Source organism: Bombina bombina, chromosome 8 (assembly GCF_027579735.1).
Source record: "Bombina bombina isolate aBomBom1 chromosome 8, aBomBom1.pri, whole genome shotgun sequence".
In the NCBI taxonomy this organism is placed as follows: domain Eukaryota; kingdom Metazoa; phylum Chordata; class Amphibia; order Anura; family Bombinatoridae; genus Bombina; species Bombina bombina.
Window position 1 is genome coordinate 166132142 of NC_069506.1, and position 23699 is coordinate 166155840.

At 39.9% G+C, this 23699-nt stretch overlaps 1 protein-coding gene across 1 annotated transcript in view; it reads right to left on the reverse strand.

Annotated features, from left to right (window-relative positions):
• The window catches only part of LOC128638617 (brain-specific angiogenesis inhibitor 1-associated protein 2), a 276667-nt gene that overhangs the window by 154993 nt on the left and 97975 nt on the right, over positions 1-23699 (reverse strand). The window contains exon 3 of the mRNA XM_053690680.1: positions 17558-17644. Coding sequence (XP_053546655.1) covers positions 17558-17644 — 87 coding nt within the window. The remainder of the gene's footprint in view (positions 1-17557; positions 17645-23699) is intronic.

Genomic DNA, 23699 nt, shown 5'->3' on the forward strand with positions numbered 1-23699 from the left:
ATAGTCAAAACAACTTAGACTAGATGACACAACCGCATACCCAAAATGTACCCCAAGGCACTGCGCGCTAAGCCGGAAGTCCCGAACTTTAGCCGCCTAAATGGTAATCTGCAAGGAAAATCAGAAATTTCATAACTGAAAAATCTAAGTGAAAATCCTCAACTCCATTTCTATATCTTAAAGGAAGACTAATGTAGTGAGTTGCCGTTCCATCGTAAATCACAAAGGATGAACGTCCACCAAGGAAATGACGGTAAAGTCCTAACAAATAGACCCTCACTGTCACTTGAACTGTTAGACACTGAGTACAGGGAGTGCAGAATTATTAGGCAAATTAGTATTTTGACCACATCATCCTCTTTATGCATGTTGTCTTACTCCAAGCTGTATAGGCTTGAAAGCCTACTACCAATTAAGCATATTAGGTGATGTGCATCTCTGTAATGAGAAGGGGTGTGGTCTAATGACATCAACATCCTATATCAGGTGTGCATAATTATTAGGCAACTTCCTTTCCTTTGGCAAAATGGGTCAAAAGAAGGACTTGACAGGCTCAGAAAAGTCAAAAATAGTGAGATATCTTGTAGAGGGATGCAGCACTCTTAAAATTGCAAAGCTTCTGAAGCGTGATCATCGAACAATCAAGCGTTTCATTCAAAATAGTCAACAGGGTCGCAAGAAGCGTGTGGAAAAACCAAGGCACAAATTAACTGCCCATGAACTGAGAAAAGTCAAGCGTGCAGCTGCCAAGATGCCACTTGCCACCAGTTTGGCCATATTTCAGAGCTGCAACATCACTGGAGTGCCCAAAAGCACAAGGTGTGCAATACTCAGAGACATGGCCAAGGTAAGAAAGGCTGAAAGACGACCACCACTGAACAAGACATACAAGCTGAAACGTCAAGACTGGGCCAAGAAATATCTCAAGACTGATTTTTCTAAGGTTTTATGGACTGATGAAATGAGAGTGAGTCTTGATGGGCCAGATGGATGGGCCCGTGGCTGGATTGGTAAAGGGCAGAGAGCTCCAGTCCGACTCAGACATCAGCAAGGTGGAGGTGGAGTACTGGTTTGGGCTGGTATCATCAAAGATGAGCTTTGTGGGGCCTTTTCGGGTTGAGGATGGAGTCAAGCTCAACTCCCAGTCCTACTGCCAGTTTCTGGAAGACACCTTCTTCAAGCAGTGGTACAGGAAGAAGTCTGCATCCTTCAAGAAAAACATGATTTTCATGCAGGACAATGCTCCATCACACGCGTCCAAGTACTCCACAGCGTGGCTGGCAAGAAAGGGTATAAAAGAAGAAAATCTAATGACATGGCCTCCTTGTTCACCTGATCTGAACCCCATTGAGAACCTGTGGTCCATCATCAAATGTGAGATTTACAAGGAGGGAAAACAGTACACCTCTCTGAACAGTGTCTGGGAGGCTGTGGTTGTTGCTGCACGCAATGTTGATGGTGAACAGATCAAAACACTGACAGAATCCATGGATGGCAGGCTTTTGAGTGTCCTTGCAAAGAAAGGTGGCTATATTGGTCACTGATTTGTTTTTGTTTTGTTTTTGAATGTCAGAAATGTATATTTGTGAATGTTGATATGTTATATTGGTTTCACTGGTAAAAATAAATAATTGAAATGGGTATATATTTGTTTTTTGTTAAGTTGCCTAATAATTATGCACAGTAATAGTCACCTGCACACACAGATATTAATGAGTTTTTTGGGTTCATTGAGAACATGGTTGTTGTTCAATAATAAAATTAATCCTCAAAAATACAACTTGCCTAATAATTCTGCACTCCCTGTATTTACTCCATTGTACAACAGTAAACGATATTCACGTGCAATAATGCAGCACATAGTTTCAGAATTCACATGTCAAATTAGACCCCCACCAATCTCTAGGGGGTAGGCAAGGTACCAGAAAAAGGAGAAAGTTTATCACTGAAAACTTAGGTCACCAAATTTTTATTTCCTAGAAGGATGTGGCACCAATAAACATTTGAAAGACATGTGATAATGACAAAGAACAAGACAGTACTGATTCTTTAAATCTGAAAGAGACTTTTCTTTGTGTTCATGACTGCCTTAATAACATTTGTACCATCCTACCTTATAAAGAAGGAATAAACAAATAAGCCCCTGCAATCTGTGCAACAAAATTTACATATAAAAATTTTTTTTGTTACTGCTTAGCAGGGAACCGCAGAGAACTGCCTGCAGGACGAAAATCAATTAGGTCAGTATATTAGGGCTAAAACATGATCCCCGGATTGACCAATGGTAGACAGTAGAGAGACATTAATATATAAAAATATATACTGTTCTTTACCCCCCAAAGCGACTATTATATTAGTGCAGTTATTATCCCCAGTCGGTGGAGGAACTGACACCTACAAGGCGAAATCCCATAGTGTCTAAGGTGATACTGGCCCCATGTGTGTATACGATGTCTTAGGTGAAACTGGCTCTGTGTTCAAGAACGACTAACCGCAATGCCATAACTTCAGAGACCGGAAGTGACCAACAGCGTGTCAAATAGAAATCTCCGTTCCATTTGAACTTAAACAAGGAAAGGGAGAAAATAGACAAACAATTGAAAGCCCCTCCATGAATAAAGGAGGGAAGCGATGTTAGTGCCCTTATTTTGGCACTCTACAGAGACTCTGCCCCTCGTGGGCGTACCGCCCGGTCGCTATATTCATTACATATGGCCATACGATAATAACAAATGTAAAATCATGCGAGTAACAGTGCTGTTTCTTACAAATGAATAGTTTTGTCATCAAAGAAGTGCGACAGCTTGCTGCCCTAAGGAACAGCCTGATCGGACTTCCAAAACTCCCCCATCGTGGGCGGAACCACCTCCCGGTCGCCATTATTATTAGAAAGCAATAAATAAAAAATAAAAACCCCGTAGGGAAGTACAAACCCGCCAATTAAATATTAACCAAGGGCATATGTGTTAGGCAGGGAAACCCGGTCCCCAGCATACTAGGCAACTTGTTGACCATCGTGCTAGAGAGACACCTCTAGTGAACTCTTCTCTGCACTGGGAGTGCAAACAAAAAAACACAGTTTAAGTTACTAAAAATACGTGCAGCCAGCTTGTGATTTAGTCCCCATAAGAAATTGCTGCGACATGCTGTCAGGGAAAGGCTCTAAACTTACAGAGCCCTGAATCCCTTAATATATATAAAAGTGCAGAAACCCTGAGGTATATAGGCCCCATGAGGATATCCTATAAAGAAAGAAAAACTGCACTTACCTCTTTTGCTGTCCGACAGCAAGACAGCTTCAGCAGGGTTCAGAGGTCCAATGGATCCCTCCTGTAGTCCTGCAGAAAGATGAGACCTGAGTTAGAGTAGCTTAGGTCATCACAGAAAGGGCAGCATCACAGTATGGGAGGTGCAGTGAGAATTTTATCCCACCAGTTCCCATTGCTTTGAAGCCACCAAATGCTTCTCTTATGAATTGAAGAGAGTGATTTGGTCTAGGCTATACCCCAGAATAAAGCAGCACTCAGCGGTATAACTTTTAAAACAATAAACTCTTGATTGAAGAATCTAAAACTAACACCTCACTCTGCCTCTTCCTATCACTAACACAGGCAAAGAGAATGACTGGAGGGGGAGGGAAGGGAGGAGCTACATATGCAGCTCTGCTGTGGTGCTCTTTGCCACTTCCTGCTGACCAGGAGGCGATATCCCATAAGTAAGGATGAAATCCGTGGACTTGTCATATCTTGTAAAAGAAAAGCAAGGGAAACAATGTTTGGGAATACTAAGGTGAGAAATAGGCCGAATGGAGCTTGATGCTCGTTTCTGCGCAAGCCTTAAGGCCGCTGCTCCATAACTTGTCCACCTGCTCTGAGGCTGTAGTCTTCAATCTGCCCGATCCTATACGATCGGGCTGATTGACACCCCCTGCTAGTGGCCGATTGGTAGCAAATCTGCAGGGGGTGGCATTCCACAAGCAGTTCACAAGAACTGCTTGTGTAATGATAAATGCAGACAGCGTATGCTGTTGGCATTTATCAATGTGCAGCGGACATGATACGCTACATCATATCATGTCCGCTCGCACTATGATAAATTGACCCCATAGCATCACGAGAATCAGAACTTTTGATTCACAAGATTCTCCCGGCATATTTAGATGATAAAATCTGTCAAACAAAAAATATTTCCTTTGTCCCCACCTCAATTAAGGAATGGGGCATGATGGGGAGATTTTATTTATCACTTACACTTGGTTGGTCTGAAGAAGCAGAGTTTCTTTATTCCCTAAACATCACTTATTAAATCCAGTTTGAATCACTGAAAATAGATAGATAGATAGATAGATAGATAGATAGATAGATAGATAGAAAGATAGATATTAGCATTCAAAAGGTCATTTTATCATACTGTAACTAGGAATTTTGCTAGCTTTACCATCACTTTAAGCCGAAGGTGCGCTAAATTGAGAAGAAATAGTGTTCTTCACACAAAGGGGCCAATTTATGAAAGTGCATACGGACATGATCCGCTGTAATGATCATGTCCGCCGCACATCGATAAATGCCGAGAGTTTACACTGTCGGCATTTATCATTGCACAAGCAGTTCTGGTGAACTGCTTGTCCAATGTCGCCTGCAGATTCGCAGCCTATCGGCCGTTAGCATGGTATGTCAATCAACACGATCGTATGCAATCGGGCTGATTGCTGTCCGCCTCCTCAGAGGAGGCGGACGAGTTAAGGAGCTGCGATCTTAAGACCCCTGCTTCTTAACTCCTGTTTCCGGCGAGTCGAAAACAGATGTATTGTGGCACATTCTGCAGTTAATAAATCGGCCCCATAGTCTTAAACTATATTTATAACAAACAAAACTCTATGCAGAATAACTTCAGGACTTTGGATATTGAGATCACGCTAACTTCTTCTCCTCATCGACTTCAAGGGATGGCGCTGAAGAAAAAAAACCTAACACTTATCGCTTGCTAACCTGACCTACAGCGCTAAACCCAATGGTAGTTATAAATTTTTACATTCCAATGTTCTTCACATAGAAGAAAATGTTTTTTTTTTATTTTTAAATATATATTTCTATATACATCTGATACTTTTATTGTAAAATATATATCTATACCTATATACAGTATCTATATGAATATATACCAGCATAGATATATCCTATTATTTCTATGCTGCACAAGTGATCTAATCCACATATGCCAGGAGTAGATGGAATATTAAATAGAAACTTATACTGTCTTGAAAAAGTGAAAAGTAAACATCTGTAGATGTCCATTAGGCGGAGGACATAACCATAAAACATAATACCATGTGCAGGAGTTTATCTGAGTGAAACAGCTGGTGCCATGCGTAAACTAATAAAATTAGAATTGACAAATATTTTGATAATCGATTATTATAGATTATTTTGATAATCGATTAGTTATTGCAGCTCTATTAAATATTAAAATTGTTAAAAAAATATTTTTTAACTTTTAAGATATTTGGGCTATATATATATATATATACAATTAGCACGTGTTCCAGCACTCCAGCTTCAACTAATAATGAAGCACCTGGGTGCAATCCTCAATGGATTGTAGATAAGAGCTAGGAAAGGGAGGGCACTCTCAGGATTTATATACATCAAAGTTAGTTCTGTTTTGCCGGTGGTGTTGTGTGCGGCTGCTAGTCGCCGTTGTGAGTTGTTCATCTGTCTTGATGAAGGCATCTATGTAAGCCGAAACATCGACCTATCCTTATGACTTTCTAACGTTGTTGTTATAAACAATAAACTAACTGTGATGTATATAAATCCTGAGAGTGCCCTCCCTTTCCTAGCTCTTATATATATATATAGTTTGTAAAAAAAAGAAACAATGGTTTCGGCTTATACAGCCGTAGTCATAGCCTGTATAAGCATACTATACATCTTTAGCAATGTATATGTATGTGTCTCAATGTTAAAGCCCTTTGCTTTTCTTTCTTTTTTTTTTAAAGACACTCGAGATCTCATATCTTTGAGCCCTTATAACTTTTTTGTGCAATATTTTTTTCAACAATTTTTATTAGACAGTGTTAATATGTATGTAACTGTACTTTGTAATGTATTTTTGAAGTGTTTTGTTGAACTTTTTAGTTTCAGAAAACTCTGCTCTGAGATGGCGGAAAGTATTGAAGCGCAAAGGGCAATTGCGCTAGCGCAATTGTGCTCCACTTGTAATATCAGCGAAATTAAAATGGCTCGCAAAAACACGATTACGATAGCGCAAAACTGTTGGCGTCTCACTTGTCCTTAGTGTTTAATATCCCTTTAAATAATTTATATATCACATTACTCTGTATCCATAATGTGCCTGTGGAAACCAAAATGTGGCTTTCTTTTTGCTCAACACATTTATTGCCTGTATTTCCATTCATTCATTCCACAATAAACAATGTTTTACTGCTTAGAAAGAATTAAAAAAAAGCAGCCAATAGGTGACAGGCAAAGTGCTTAAACGTCTGGTCCAGATGCAGAAATAGCAAATAAGGTTGATATTAATTAAATGCATTTAACAAGTTCAAAATCCCTATTCAACATGCGTGAGACTGAGATAGAGTTAGAAAAGTTCAGAATGTCAGGAAGATGGATAGATGTGAATAGAACTAATAGCTCACCTAAAACAGAGGCGCGGTTATGTAGCCTAATGAACTGTTACCCAAGACTTAAAAGAAAATATTTAGCATAACCTTGAAGGTCATCTAACAACAAAGGTGTTAATAGAAACAAGTAACTCCGGCATGAAGAGAGAGGCCTTGAGAGAGCCAGGCAGTGACTGTGTGCACCTCACAAAATCCTTCCTGGCATGTTAGAGAAACCAAACATGTTGCCAAGACAGCAAAATGGGGAATGTGATTTAGGTTAAGAAAAAGCAAGGAGTTGGCGAAGATGTGAGGGAAGGAACAGTGCAGACACTGATGACTCGTTAATTCACTTTCTTCCTCCAACTTGCTCCCTTCCCCCTCGACCTCCACAATATTTTTTTAGATCCCAAAAGCTATATGTGAGACGAGACAGTTAACAGGAATCTCTGCTTCTCCTCAGGAAGACACAACTTCCTGCATAATTAGCCCAACCATGAATCCCTGAGACTGCAAGAGCCTTATCTGCCTAATCCTTATTTTGCAGGTCAGAAGGAGCTGAAAACTTTAGATAGAATCCATTGCCAGATTGGGTAATACAGATTTTAAATGTTAAGCATCTACATAAAATACGTTACACATGTAATCTACCAACTACAAAATGGAAGTTTCTAAACATAAACTTTTCATATGGTACTTTTAAGGGACATTGCACACAATGGGCAAGATTACAAGTCGCGCATCAAATCTGTTTTGCGCAGTTGCGAAAACCACGTGCGCCATCTGGCTTTTTCGCATTTGGGGATGCGCAGGTATTATAAGTTGCAAAAAAAAAATTTTTGTAGTGCGTTAACCCACGTATTCCAAACAGCCAAATCGCGCACGTGTTCACGTAGTCCCCATAGAAGTCAATGGAGAAGACAATTAGAAAAAAACACACACAAAAGCCGTAATCTGTTGCGCAAAGCCCATGACGTATTCTCCTCGAAAAGTGTACATGAAAATGCGAATATTTCATATTGCGAGAATGTTTTCGGAACGGAATATGTTCTATTTATTTCTAAATAACTATTTTCTCTATATATGTAACGATTTTTGGACAGATATATCTATTTATAGCGAGATATGTATATGAATATATATATATGTATAGAATATGTCTAGATATCTCGAGATCTGTATGAGATTATCTCTTTGAAAATCCCTCTGAGATATTGTTTAATGTGCAAAAGATTGTAATGTAAAATATTTTCATTATCTCCATAGTTAAACATATCTCTATACATATAAAGCCATGTTTATCTATGTATGTGTATGTATATCAATGTAAAATCCCTGCGTCTGCTTTTTTTTCTCTAACACCCGAGATCTCCTATCTTTGAGCCCTTATAACTTTTGTGTGCAATATTTTTTTTAAACATTTTTTATTTGACTGTGTTAATATGAGTGTAACTGTACTTTGTAATGTATTTTTTAAGTGTTTCGTGAAACTTTTATGCTGCGGAAAACTGTTAACTACACGTCTTTGAGCACGGAGACGATTGTTGCGTAAAAGGCGTGCAATCGCGATTTCTCAAGACGTGTAAAACCTGCGCAATGGAGATTGATTGCAAAAAGACCATATCGCGCACAGAAAACCCATACCACATGACTTGTAATCTTGCCCAATGTATGACTAAGGGCAGAATTTAAAGACATGTAAAATATTTTTGTGCCTGAAAAAAAAATGTTAAAAGGACATAACACACTTTGCACTAAGACACAAATAAAAAGATATTCTTAATGCCAGTAATGCATCTACCATAGGTAAAGGATGTGCTTTTAAATTTGATTGGAATGTGGTATTAGCCAATCAACATACAGGAGGAAATAGTATTGCAACCATAAGCCACACCCTCTTCACAGAGACTACATACTCTACCGTGTATGGCTACAATCGCACCAAATGCCTGTCTATTTGCTGTGTCAGTGTGTACAGATGGAAGAATTGCACTGGCACAAACTTTAGAAGCTGCAGTAATGATTTGTCTAGGAAAGTACTAAGCACATTGTCATACTGTGCATGGCCAAGAGCTGTATCTCAATGCTAATGACAAAACAAAGTATATCACTGTGTCTAGAGTGTCTTCTTAAAGGAATATGAAACCCAAAAATGTTCTTCTGTAATTCAGACAGAGCATACGGTTTTAAAAAAAGTTTCCAATTTACTTCTATTATGAAATTTGCTTAGTTCACATGGTATTCTGAGTTGAAGAGATACCTAGGTAGGCATCTGGAGCACTACATATCAGGAAATAGTGCTGCCATATAGTGCTCTCGCAAATAGATAACATTCTTGGAAAGAAGCTGCCATATAGTGATACAGAAATGAGCAGGCTCTTAAAGGGACACTGAACCCAAATTTGTTCATTTGTAATTCAGAAAGAGCATGCAATTTTAAGCAACTTTCTAATTTACTCCTGTTGTCAATTTTTCTTCGTTCTCTTTCTATCATTATTTGAAAAAGAAGGCATCTAAGTTTTTTTTTGGTTTCAGTACTCTGGACAGCACTTTTTTATTGGTGGATGAATTTATCCACCAATCAGCAAGGACAACCCAGGTTCTTCACCAAAAATGGGCCGGCATCTAAACTTACATTCTTGCATTTCAAATAAAGATACCAAGAGAATGAAGAAAATTTGATAATAGGAGTAAATTCAAAATTTGCATAAAATTTCATGCTCAATCTGAATCACGAAATTAAATTTTTGGGTACAGTGTTCCTTTAAGCATGTGTCCCTGTTTTCCAACAAAGGATACCAAGAGAATGAAGGAAATTGATAACAGAAGTAAATTAGAAAGTTTTTTAAAATCGCATTCTCTATCTGAATCATGAAATAAACATTTTAGGTTTCATATCCCTTTAACTTGGGCTTGTTAATGTAACATTCAAAAGATCTGACTTGAAAACCTTGTTGTCACTCACTGGGGATGGCTCCGGCGTATTCTTTAACAAAGGGGCTGTCCCTTCAAATCAAATTTCTCAGTTCTCAGCGTAGAGTATTTTACATTTGCCTTGTTGTATCCATGGGGCCGATTTATTAAGAGTCAGACGGACATGATCCGCTGTAGTGATCATGTCCGCCCGACATTGCTGAATGCCGACAGCATATGCTGTCTGCATTTAACATTGCACAAACAGTTTTGGTGAACTGCTTGTGCAGTGTCGCCCCTGCAGATTCATGGCTGATCGGCAGCTAGCAGGGGGTGTCAATGAACCCGATCGGATGTGATTGGGCTGATTGGTGTAAGACGCCTCAGAGGTGGCGTACGTGTTAAGGAGCAGTCTTAAGACCACTGCTTCTTATCTCCTGTTTCCGGAAAGCCTGAAGGTTCGCAAGGAAACATGTATTTGGCCCCATTCGGGCCATGATAATTCGGCCCCCATGTGTTTTTCTATTAGGGTAATAAGGGTTTTGTGTATTTTGACACAATCTCGCCACCTTTCAGTTTGCGAGAAAAACAGAGAGATCAGCAGAAGGAAAATGTTTAGAAAATATGAAAAGACCTATATACTTTGAATTGTGTACTACACACAAATTTCTGTGTTTTTCATCTACAATGTATTTTTTACTGTGTACATTTGTTTTTTTCAGAGTAATTTTAATATGAATTGAAAGGGATAGGAAACTCAAAATTAAACTTGCATGATTCCGACAGAGCATGTTATTTTAAGACACTTTAAATTCACTTCTATTTTAAAATGTGCTTCGTTTTCTTGGTATCCCTTGTTGAAAAAGAATACACACATATTCTACACTAGTGGGAGTTAACTGCTTATTGGTGCATGCATACATTTGTCTCTTGTGACTGGATAACTAGATGTGTTCATCTAGCTGCCAGCAAGGCAGTGCAGTTCTTTCAGCAAAGGATAACAAAAGAATGAAGCAAATTTGATAATAGAAGTGAATTGGAATGTTGTTTAAAATTGAAGGTTCTATGCAAATCATGAAATAGTTGAATTAAAGTTCAATACATTTCAGACATAATCTCTCTTTCAAAATGTGGCCCCCCTAAACAAGTGACGTCATCCAAGATGAATAAGAGCTCAATCCTATTGGCTGATTGGAACATCTAATAGGATGCCAATAGGATGAGAGCTCAATCCTGTTGGCTGATTGGAACAGCTAATAGGATTTTAGCAGCTCTAATACTATTGAATGATTGAAATATTTCAGCCAACAGGAATGCAAGGGACGCCATCTTGGATGATGTCACTTGCATTGAAGTTCCAGTGTACAGCGGAGACCGTATGAAGAGGATGCTCCGCGCCGGATGTCTTCAGGATGGACCCGCTCCGCACCGGATGGATGAAGATAGAAGATGCCGTCTGGATGAAGACTTCTTGCCGTCTGGATGAGGACTTCGCCGGCTGGATGTAGATAGAAGAGGCTGCCTGGATGAAGACTACTTGCCGTATGGATGATGACTTCGCTGGCTGGATAGATCCTTCAAGCAGGACTTCAAGAACTGTAAGTGGATCGTCAGGGGTTAGTGTTAGGTTTTTTTAAGTTTTTTTTCGGTGTGTTTTATTTTTAGTTTAGGGTCTGGGCATGTAAAATAGCTAAATGCCCTTTTAAGGGCAATGCCCATACAAATGCCCCTTTCAGGACAATGGGGAGCTTAGTTTTTGATAGATAGTTATTTTATTTGGGGGGGGTTGGTTGTCGGGGTGGTGGGTTTTACTGTAGGGGGGGGTGTTTGTATTTTTTTACAGGTAAAAGAGCTGTTATCTTTGGGGCAATGCCCCACAAAAGGCCCTTTTAAGGGCCATTGGTAGTTTTTTGTAGGCTAGGTTTTTTTTTTATTTTGGGTGAGCTTTTTTATTTTGATAGGGCTATTAGATTAGGTAATTAGATATTTTTTGTAATTTTTAGAGTAGTGTTAGGATTTTTTTAATGTGTAGTTTAGTTTAATTTAATTGGTAGTTAGTTTAATTGTAGCTTAAAAATTATCTTAGTTTAATTGTTAGTTTAAAATTAATTTATTTAATTTGACAGGTAAGTTTTAATTTAATTTAAGATAGGGAAATTGTAATTTTAATATAAAGTAAGGGGGTCGTTAGGTTTAGGGGTTAATAGTTTATTTTAGTATATTTCGTTGTGGGGGGCTTGCGGTTTAGGGATTAATAGGTTTATTATAGCGGCGGTGTGGACGGACAGCAGATTAGCGGTTAATAATATTTAAATAGTGTTTGGGATGCGGGAGGGCGGCGTTTTAGGGGTTAATAGGTTTATTATAGTGGCGGCGATGTCGGGGAGCGGCGGAATATGGTTTAATACATTTTAATAGTGTCGGCGATGTCGGGAGCGGCAGATAAGGGGTTAATAAATTTATTATAGTCTTTGCAATGCGGGAGGGCCTTGGTCTAGGGGTTAATAGGTAGTTTATGGGTGTTAGTGTACTTTTTAACACTTTAGTTATGAGTTTTATGGCACAGCTTTCTAACGTAAAACTCATAACTACTGACTTTCAAATGGCAGTACGGATCTTGTCGGTATAGGGTGTACTGCTCACTTTTTGGCCTCCCAGGCAAACTTGTAATACCGGCGCTATGGGAGTCCCATTGAAAAAGGACTTTTTTAAAAGTGCGGTACTGACGTTGCATGACAGGCTAAAAGGTGTGGGGTACACCTATACCGACAAGACTTGTAATATCAGCGTTAGGGAAAATGAAGCGTTATGGGTCATAACGCTGCTTTTTCAATCATAACACAAAACTCGTAATCTAGGTGTTTGTAATTTACTTTTATTATCTCATTTGTAGGCAAAGGAGCTATAGCGGATCATGTCCGCCAGACATCGCTGAATGCCGACTGCATATGCTGTCAGCATTTAACATTGCACAAGCAGTTCTGGTGAACTGCTTGTGCAATGTCGCCCCCTGCAGATTCACAGCCAACTGGGCAGGGGGTGTCAATCTGGGCAGGGGGTGTCAATCAACCAGATCGTACCTGACCGGGCAGATTGCTGTCCGCCGCCTCAGAGGAGTCAAATGAGTTAAGGAGCAGCAGTCTTAAGACCTTGCATTCCTATTGGCTGAAAGATTTCAATCAGCCAATAGGAATTAGAGCTGCTAAAATCATATTGGCTGTTGAAATCAGCCAATAGGATTTGAGCAGCTCTCATTCTATTGGCTGTTCCAATCAGCCAATAGGATTTTAGCTCTCATTCTATTGGCTGATTGGAACAGCTAATAGCATGAGAGCTCAATCCTATTGGCTGATTGGAACAGCCAATAGAATTTTAGCAGCTCTAATCCTATTGGCTGATTGAAATCTTTCAGCCAATAGGAATGCAAAGGACACCATCTTGAATTGAAGTTCCAGTTTACGGCGACGACCATATGAATAGGATGCTCCGCTCTGGATGTCTTTAGGATGGACCCGCTCCGCGCAGGATGGATGAAGATAGAATATGCCGTCTGGATGAGGACTTCTTCGGCTGGATGAAGATGGAAGAAGCTGCCCGGATGAAGACTTCTTGCCGCCTGGATAAGGACTTCTCCGGCTGGATGGATCCTTCAAGCGGGACATCAAGAACTGTAAGTGGATCGTCGGGGTTAGTGTTAGGTTTTTTAAAGAGTTTTTTGGGTGGGTTTTATTTTTAGATTAGGGTCTGGACAATGGGGGAGCTTAGGTTATTTTAGATAGGTTTTTTATTTGGGGGGGTTGGTTGGTTGGTTGGGTGGTGGGTTTTACTGTTGGAGGTTTGTTTGTATTTTGTTTACAGGTAAAAGAGATATCTTTGGGGCAATGCCCCACAAAAGGCCATTTTAAGGGTCATTGGTAGTTTATTGTAGGCTAGGTTTTTTTATTTTGATAGGGCTATTAGATTAGGTGTAATTCTTTTTTATTTTTGATAATGTGTTTTTTTTTGTAATTTAGAGTTTAGTATTTTTGTAACTTAGTTTTTTTGTGGTAATTTATGACTAATGTTTAATAGTATATTTAAATAATTTGAGTAGGGTTAGGTTTTTTAATATGTAATTTAGTTTATTTAATTGGTAGTTTAATTTAATTGTAGGATAATAGTTAGGGTAGGCTAATTAATAGTTTAAAATAGTTTATTTTAATTCTGTTGTAATTTTAATTTAAAGTTAGCGGGTTGTTAGGTTTAGGGGTCAATAGCTTAATTTAGTTTATGGCGATGTGGGGGGCTGATGGTTTAGGGGTTAATAGGTTTAGTTAGTGGTGGTGATGTGGGAGGCCAGAGGTTTAGGGGTTAATACGTTTATTTAGAGGCGGCGGTGTCGGGAAGCGGCGGGATAGGGGTTAAACATTTTAGTATATTGGCGGTGTTTAGTGACAGGGTATATAAATAAAGTTGGGAAAAAGCCGAATAGATGCGAGATCGATGACTGCTAGTTAACAACAGTCCGATGCTCATCGCCCCATACTTGGTGCGCGTCTTTTTGCCACCTTTTTTCATAAATAAGGAGAGCGTATTGAGATACGCGGCCGCGATGTTAGGCGAGCGTATTGATGCCGGCGAATGCAACATAGTTGACAGCTTGATAGATATCCCCCTGTATGTTTATTGTATAATAGTTGTTCTGTGAAGAAGAGCCATGTTATCTCTGCAGACACAAATTCACATTTTTGAGAACTGCAAAACTTGTATCTGTGATAATAACTTCCAGATAGAAAAAAAAATGCCCAAAATAGTCTTACGGAGAGAGCATGACATTGTAAATGGATTGATGTAATGCATTAACCAAAAAATTTAAACATTGCAGCCATGAATATACAGCCTCATGCTATATATTTCTAAACTATTCCTTAATCCTTAATTCAGGATAAATAACCTTTGGGATTTAACGCACCCGACATACAGATATTTGTGCATCCTACATTAAAGGGACATGAAACCAAACATTTTTCCTTCATGATTCTGCTAGATCATAGAATCTTAAACATCTTTCCAATTTACATATATTATCTAATTTGCTAAGTATCATAGGCTCAGGAGCTGGGAGCTAGCTGCTGATTGGTGGCTGCACATATATGCCTCTTGTAATTGGCTTACAGATGTCTTCAGCTAGCTCCCAGTAGTGCTTTGCTCCGCCTTCAACAAAGGATACTAAGAGAATGAAGCAACATTGATATTAAAAGTAAATTGGAAAGTTGTTTAAAAATGTATGCCCTATCTGAATCATGAAATCATGTCCCTTTATTTTCAGCAACAGAATGGTTCACTCATTCAAGGATTTAACATCATTTTACACAACTAAAGTAGACTCCATTTCTAGCTTCTGTAAGAAGCCTTAAAGGGACACTGAACCCACATTTTTTCTGTTTCAGATAGAGCATGCAATTTTAAGCAATTTTCTAATTTACTCCTATTATCAAATTCTCTTCATTCTCTTGGTATGTTTATTTGAAAAGCAAGAATGTAAGTTTAGATACCGGCCCATTTTTGGTGAACAACCTGGGTTGTCCTTGCTGATAAGACAGCACCAATAAACAAGTGCTGCCCATGGTTCTAAAAAAAAAAATGTGCTGGCTCCTTAGCTTAGATGCCTTCTTTTTCAAATAAAGATAGTAAGAGATTGAAGAAAAATTGATCAAAGAAGTAAATTAGAAAGTTGCTTAAAATTGCATGATCTATCTGAATCATGAAAGAAAAAAATTGGGTTCAGTATCCCTTTAACCTTGTATTTGTAACCAAGCAGTGGGTGGTTTTCCATAAAGCTGTTACAACCAATCTGATGACAATAGGTAGTTGAAAATTACTTTATATTTGCATGAAACACAGATTGTGTAACAGTAGTATTATTTCTTGGGTGTTTTGTTCTTTACAAACAACTATTATTCAGAATGTTTGGAATGGAAGTTCCAAAGCTGAATGTACCTCACATGTAAAAGAACTATGAAAAACAAAAGATGATGGAGAGGAGGTAAAATATTTTAATTAAAAAGAAATAGACAATTGACTAGGGAATTCCAAGGGCTACCTCTAATGAGGTTACATACTGTGGGACTAATCTAATGCTGGTAAGGTCAGAAAGGGCTTTTTTAATATCTAACATTCCTCTATGTCAGCCAGGGAATGAACCCTAACCCTACCCTTACCTTTTTCTTATCCTGATCACATAGCATTTGAAACTCCTACACTTCAGTAAACATGTTTGGAATGTTGCAATTTTTATGTAAAAACTGGCAACTTAAAATGTTAAAGGGATAGAAAAGTCAAAATTGAATGACACTTTTAAATTCACTTCTATTTTTCAAATGTGCTTTGTTCTATTGGTATCTATTGTTGGAAAAGAATACACACATATCCTACACTTGTGGAAGCTAGCTGCTGATTGGTGCCTGCATACATTTGTCTCTTGTGATGGGCTAACTAGATGTGTTCAGCTAGCTGCCCGTAGCGCAATGCTGCTCCTTCAGCAAAGGATAACAAGACAATGAAGCAAATTTTATAATAGAAGTAAATTGGAATGTTGTTTAAAATTGTATGTTCTGTCCAAATCATGAAAGGACATTTTGGGGGTTACTGTCCCTTTAACATGACATTTGATTTTGTTTCTAGGCAGGTATTTCTGAAAAATGTTGTTACAAAACCAACATGGCTTTAAAAGCTGAATACAAAAATAAAGGATCACACACACACACACACATCTGAAAAAAATAAGGAGGCTTCAAAGCCTTAAAAGAGGGATTCAACATCTCTTACAGAGTAATACAATGAGGAGGGCACAGCAACTTTGTCTCTGATTGGCAATAAATAAAAACATTCACAGTAGATACCAGATTATTCTTTCAAAAGAAAAGGAACAAGACCATCTAGGTGTCGTATGGCAGATGACAAATGGTAAACATTGAATCTTCTGGGAACTAAAGCCACAAAAAATCTAAATTGTACCATCTTCTGTAACAAAGGGGTTAAACACATGCAATGCACTACGAGGGTCTAGCTCATCCCATCTGTTGAGCCAATGACAAGCTGCACATGTGTGTCACCACCAATCACCAGCTAGATCCAAATATTGAATTGCTACTTCTGAGCCTCAAGTACTAAGTAACTTAGATTTAAAATTTAGTGATTTATGTGACAACACATCTGCCCTGTCCCCTTTAAAAATGTAGTCCATGGCTGATTGATCCTACAGTGAAGTATATTCAAATTAGCACCTACAAGGCTCCATGCAACATATAAATTTGACCAAAAAAGGTCTTTACTGGACCGATTTACATTAGCTCACCCAGCCATGAAGGGCTGATATCATATCTAGTGCTTGCCTGGATTTCATTCCTAGCTGCACCTATAAACTTCAACTTTTTCTAGCTCTTAATTATTTGGGCTGGCTTATTGAACAACTATGCAGTGTCTTTATCTAAATCAAGCTTACTGATATTTCAAAATAAAATCCACAACGGAGCAGTTCACATTTATTGTTTTGGGTGGTCCAGGGGCAGATTTTTTTTTTTTTTTTTAATCTGGCCTGTCCCATACAGAAGGACAGCTTCATTTAGCCGCTAATTTGAGACTGTCCCACAGACTGTGAAGTGATTGTCACATGTGATCTAAAGTGGTGCTTCTCAATTCCAATCCCAATTTTTAGTAGTTCAGTAATTCAACCTTTTTGACTGTCTCATCTGTGCTTACGCAGGGAAATTCTTCAAATCTGTCCTGTTATTAAATCTGAGGACTGTTGTTGAGACACTTCAGCATGTACAGTACAAAAGATCTTATAAAAAGAAAAGTTGTGCACTAAATGTAAAATAGTTGCTATTTTTTATTCAATTATTAGCAAAGGAATCTGCAAAAAAAATAATAGGATAGAGGATGTCAAACACAACTAAAAATACAACCTGGCCTTGAAGTAAAAGTGTAACACCGTAAACAACTTCTCACGTATAATAACTGTATATTATTATGTAAACGTACCAAGTTCTTTTGACCCCTGACTGATGCTTGCTAGTTCCCCAAGTTTCACAAGTGCATCAAAGTAGCCTTTTGCTGCCACAGTGACACCTAGAAAAAAAAAAAAAAAACATTGTCAGCATAGAAGAAAATGAGTAATCATTTTTTGCTTTATCTTTTAAGCCATTTCACAAATATTTATAGCTTATTTAAAGTACAACAAATGTATTTTCAGATTGCAAATAACATTGTTGTGCACACTGATTTGCAAGATTTCTGTTCCTGGAACTTCCAAGGAGACCTGTTCGTTAAAGGGACAGTCTACACCTTAGTCATTTTAAAGTCTTATTTTAGATTAAGCTGCAAAATATCCTCTTGCAACCTTTCTACGTCATGCAGCAGTAACAGTAAAAAAGTTATTTTAAAGTGACTTTTGTTCCTAGTCACTTTGAAATTGCTGGCAAGCTCCGCCCACTGATGACATCACAATCTGGGCTGCATTTAAGACTTCACTGGTTACTAAAGACTCACTAATTGGATTTAACAGACTGTCAATGCTATTCAGTAGGGTGCAGAGATGCAGCCCAGATCGTGATGTCATCAGTGGGCAGAGCTTGGCAACCACTTAAAAGTACCAGAAGCAATATTCATTTTAAAATAACTTTTTTACTGTTCCTACTGCATTATATAGAAAGGGTGCAGAAATATATTTGCAACGTAATCTAAAGTAAGACTTTAGGTGGACTAAGGTGTAGACTGTCCCTTTAATCCATTTCTGTTGTTGTTTTGTATTTATGGTGCTAGTCAAACTGAATATGATTTAATATGCTTCTGTTTTTTCAGTAGTTCCTGTCTTTTAAAGAGTATCTCGAGGTGTCAAACTCATACTTGAGATTTGTAAAGATGCCAGTTGTGATTTTAAAACCAAAAAACCTGCAGCTGCAAAAAGTTGAGTTTAAAGGGCCATTATAGTCAAAAAAATGACATGCTTTAACCAATTAGATCATGTAATTATGTGTTTAATAACCACATTGCTGGTCCCGACTGTGAGCCAGATTACGAGTGGAGCGGTAATTATCGCTCACGTTCGCACGCTAGCTCCACTAGAAGTACAGTTTTTTTTTGCGTGTCAGATACTGATCGCATTACAAGTTGAAAGCACCTCAATTTAGATCTTAATGCTGTCAGTTTAGCGCACATGAAAAATATAAATTATGCATACCAGATCATTTCATTTCCTTCTGTACAAGGAGAGTCCACGGCTTCATTCCTTACTGTTGGGAAATAATGAACCTGGCCACCAGGAGGAGGCAAAAACACCACAGCTAAAGGCTTAAATACCTCTCCCACTTCCCCTATCCCCCAGTCATTCTGCCGAGAGAACAAGGAACAGTAGGAGAAATATTGGGGTATAAAAGGTGCCAGAAGAAAGTTATAATTTAGGGGGCTGCGCATCGGAGAACACGGGCGGGGGTCCGTGGACTCTCCTTGTACAGAAGGAAATTAAATTATCTGGTAACCATAATTTCTGTTTTCTTTCTTAATACAAGGAGAGTCCACGGCTTCATCCCTTACTGTTGGGAAACATATACCCAAGCTCTAGAGAACACTGAATGAAATGGGAGGGACAAAAACATAATTTATGCTTACCTGATAAATTTATTTCTCTTGTAGTGTGTTCAGTCCACGGGTCATCCATTACTTATGGGATATATTCTCCTCCCCAACAGGAAGTTGCAAGAGGATCACCCAAGCAGAGCTGCTATATAGCTCCTCCCCTCACATGTCATATCCAGTCATTCGACCGAAACAAGACGAGAAAGGAGAAACTATAGGGTGCAGTGGTGACTGGAGTTATAATTTAAAAATTTAGAACCTGCCTCAAATAGACAGGGCGGGCCGTGGACTGAACACACTACAAGAGAAATAAATTTATCAGGTAAGCATAAATTATGTTTTCTCTTGTTAAGTGTGTTCAGTCCACGGGTCATCCATTACTTATGGGATACCAATACCAAAGCTAAAGTACACGGATGATGGGAGGGACAAGGCAGGAACATTAAACAGAAGGAACCACTGCCTGTAGAACCTTTCTCCCAAAAACAGCCTCCGAAGAAAAAGTGTCAAATTTGTAAAATTTGGAAAAGGTATGAAGTGAAGACCAAGTTGCAGCCTTGCAAATCTGTTCAACAGAGGCCTCATTCTTAAAGGCCCAGGTGGAAGCCACAGCTCTAGTGGAATGAGCTGTAATTCTTTCAGGAGGCTGCTGTCCAGCAGTCTCATAGGCTAAGCGTATTATGCTACGAAGCCAAAAAGAGAGAGAGGTAGCCGAAGCCTTTTGACCTCTCCTCTGTCCAGAGTAAACGACAAACAGAGAAGAAGTTTGTCGAAAATCTTTAGTTGCCTGTAAGTAGAACTTCAGAGCACGGACCACATCTAGATTATGCAAAAGACGTTCCTTCTTTGAAGAAGGATTAGGACATAAGGATGGAACAACAATCCCTTGATTGATATTCTTGTTAGAAACAACCTTAGGTAAAAACCCAGGTTTAGTACGCAGGACTACCTTGTCTGAATGAAAGATCAGATAAGGAGAATCACAATGTAAGGCAGATAACTCAGAGACTCTACGAGCGAGGAAATAGCCATCAAAAACAGAACTTTCCAAGATAAAAGCTTAATATCAATGGAATAAAGGGGTTCAAACGGAACACCCTGGAGAACTTTAAGAACCAAGTTTAAGCTCCACGGAGGAGCAACAGCTTTAAACACAGGCTTAATCCTAGCCAAAGCCTGACAAAAAGCCTGGACGTCTGGATTCTCTGCCAGACGCTTGTGTAAAAGAATAGACAGAGCAGAAATCTGTCCCTTTAGTGAACTAGCGGATAAGCCCTTTTCTAAACCCTCTTGTAGAAAAGACAATATCCTAGGAATCCTAACCTTACTCCATGAGTAACTCTTGGATTCACACCAATATAAATATTTACGCCATATCTTGTGGTAAATTTTTCTGGTAACAGGTTTCCGAGCCTGTATTAATGTATCAATAACCGAATCCGAAAAGCCACGCTTTGATAGAATCAAGCGTTCAATTTCCAAGCAGTCAGCCTCAGAGAAATTAGGTTTGGATGGTTGAAAGGACCCTGAATTAGAAGGTCCTGCCTCAGGGGTAGAGACCATGGTGGACAGGACGACATGTCCACTAGGTCTGCATACCAGGTCCTGCGTGGCCACGCAGGCGCTATCAGAATCACCGATGCTCTCTCCTGTTTGATCCTGTCAATCAGACGAGGAAGCAACGGAAAAGGTGGAAACACATAAGCTATGTTGAAAACCCAAGGGGCTGCTAGTGCATCTAACAGCACCGCTCCCGGGTCCCTGGACCTGGATCCGTAACAAGGAAGCTTGGCGTTCTGGCGAGATGCCATGAGATCCAGATCCGGTTTGCCCCAACGAAGAATCAGTTGGGCAAATACCTCCGGGTGAAGTTCCCACTCCCCCGGATGAAAAGTCTGGCGACTTAAAAAATCCGCCTCCCAGTTCTACACGCCTGGGATGTAGATCACTGACAGGTGGCAAGAGTGAGACTCTGCCCAGCAAATTATTTTCAAGACTTCCAACATCGCTAGGGAACTCCTGGTTCCCCCTTGATGATTGATGTAAGCCACAGTCGTGATGTTGTCCGACTGAAATCTGATGAACCTCAGTGTTGCCAACTGAGGCCAAGCTAGAAGAGCATTGAATATTGCCCTTAATTCTAGAATGTTTATTGGGAGGAGTTTCTCCTCCTGAGTCCACGATCCCTGAGCCTTCAGGGAGTTCCAGACTGCTCCCCAGCCTAGTAGGCTGGCATCCGTGGTTACAATCGTCCAATCTGGTCTGCGAAAGGACATTCCTTTGGACAGATGAACCCGTGATAACCACCAGAGAAGAGAATCTCTGGTCTCCTGGTCCAGATTTAGCAAAGGGGACAGATCTGAGTAATCCCCGTTCCATTGACTTAGCATGCATAGTTGCAGCGGTCTGAGATGTAGGCGCGCAAATGGCACTATGTCCATCGCCGTGACCATTAAGCCGATCACTTCCATGCACTGAGCTACTGATGGGCTTGGAATGGAGTGAAGGACACGGCAAGCATTGAGAAGTTTTGATAGCCTGGACTCCGTCAGGTAAATCTTCATCTCTACAGAATCTATAAGAGTCCCTAGAAAAGGGACCCTTGTGAGTGGTAACAGAGAACTCTTTTCCACGTTCACTTTCCACCCATGCGACCTCAGAAATGCTAGAACTATCTCTGTATGAGACTTTGCATTTTGAAAACTTGACGCTTGTATCAGAATGTCGTCTAGGTATGGAGCCACCGCTATGCCTCGTGGTCTTAGTACCGCCAGAAGAGAGCCGAGAACCTTTGTAAAAATTCTCGGGGCCGTAGCCAACCCGAAGGGAAGCGCTACAAACTGGTAATGCCTGTCTAGAAAGGCAAACCTTAGGTACCGATAATGATCTTTGTGAATCGGAATGTGAAGGTAGGCATCCTTTAAATCCACTGTGGTCATATATTGACCCTCTTGGATCATGGGTAGGATGGTTCGAATGGTTTCCATCTTGAACGATGGAACCCTTAGGAATTTGTTTAAGATTTTTAAATCTAAGATTGGTCTGAAGGTTCCCTCTTTCTTGGGAACCACAAACAGATTTGAATAAAACCCTTGCCCCTGTTCCGTCCGCGGAACTGGGTGGATCACTCCCATCACTAAGAGGTCTTGTACACATTGTAGAAATGCCTCTTTCTTTACTAGGTTTGTTGATAACCTTGACAGAGGAAACCTCCCTTGTGGAGGAGAAGTCTTGAAATCCAGAAGGTATCCCTGAGATATAATCTCCAGCGTCCAGGGATCCTGTACATCTCTTGCCCAAGCCTGGGCGAAGAGAGAGAGTCTGCCCCCCACTAGATCCGTCTCTGGAAAGGGGGCCCTGACTTCATGCTGTCTTAGGGGCGGAAGTAGGCTTTCTGGCCTGCTTGCCCTTGTTCCATGACTGGTTGCTTTTCCAACCCTGTCTGTAATGAGCAGTAGTTCCTTCCTGTTTTGGAGCGGAGGAAGTTGATGCTGCTCCTGCCTTGAAATTACGAAAGGCACGAAAATTAGACTGTTTGGCCTTTGATTTGGCCCTGTCCTGAGGAAGGGTGTGGCCCTTACCTCTAGTAATGTCAGTAATAATTTCCTTCAAGCCGGGCCCGAATAAGGTCTGCCTTTTGAAAGGAATGTCTAGCAATTTAGACTTAGAAGTTACATCTGCTGACCAGGATTTAAGCCAAAGCGCTCTGCGCGCCTGTATGGCGAATCCGGAATTTTTAGCCGTAAGTTTGGTTAAATGCACTACGGCATCCGAAACAAACGCATTAGCCAGCTTAAGGGTTCTAATCTTGCTCAGAGACTCATCCAATGGTGCTGTGCGAATCGCCTCTTCCAGAGACTCAAACCAGAATGCAGCTGCAGCAGTGACAGGCGCAATGCATGCAAGAGGCTGTAATATAAAACCTTGTTGAATAAACATTTTCTTAAGATAACCCTCTAATTTTTTATCCATTGGATCTGAGAAAGCACAGCTATCCTCCACCGGGATAGTGGTACGCTTGGCTAAAGTAGAAACTGCTCCCTCCACCTTAGGGACCGTCTGCCATAAGTCTCTTGTGGTGGCGTCTATAGGGAACATTTTTCTAAATATCGGAGGAGGGGAAAAAGGCACACCGGGTCTATCCCACTCCTTACTAATAATCTCTGTAAGCCTCTTTGGTATAGGAAAAACGTCAGTACACACCGGCACCGCGTAGTATTTATCCAGCCTACATAATTTCTCTGGGATTGCCACCGTGTCACAATCATTCAGAGCCGCTAACACCTCCCCTAGCAACACACGGAGGTTCTCAAGCTTAAATTTAAAATTTTAAATTTCTGAATCCGGTCTCCCCGAATCAGAACCGTCACCCACAGAATGAAGCTCTCCGTCCTCATGTTCTGCAAATTGTGACGCAGTATCAGACATGGCTCTCGTGTCATCGGCGCGCTCTGTCCTTAACCCAGAACTGTCGCGCTTGCCTCTTAACTCTGGCATATTGTATAACACTTCTTTCATAACATTAGCCATATCATGTAAAGTGATTTGT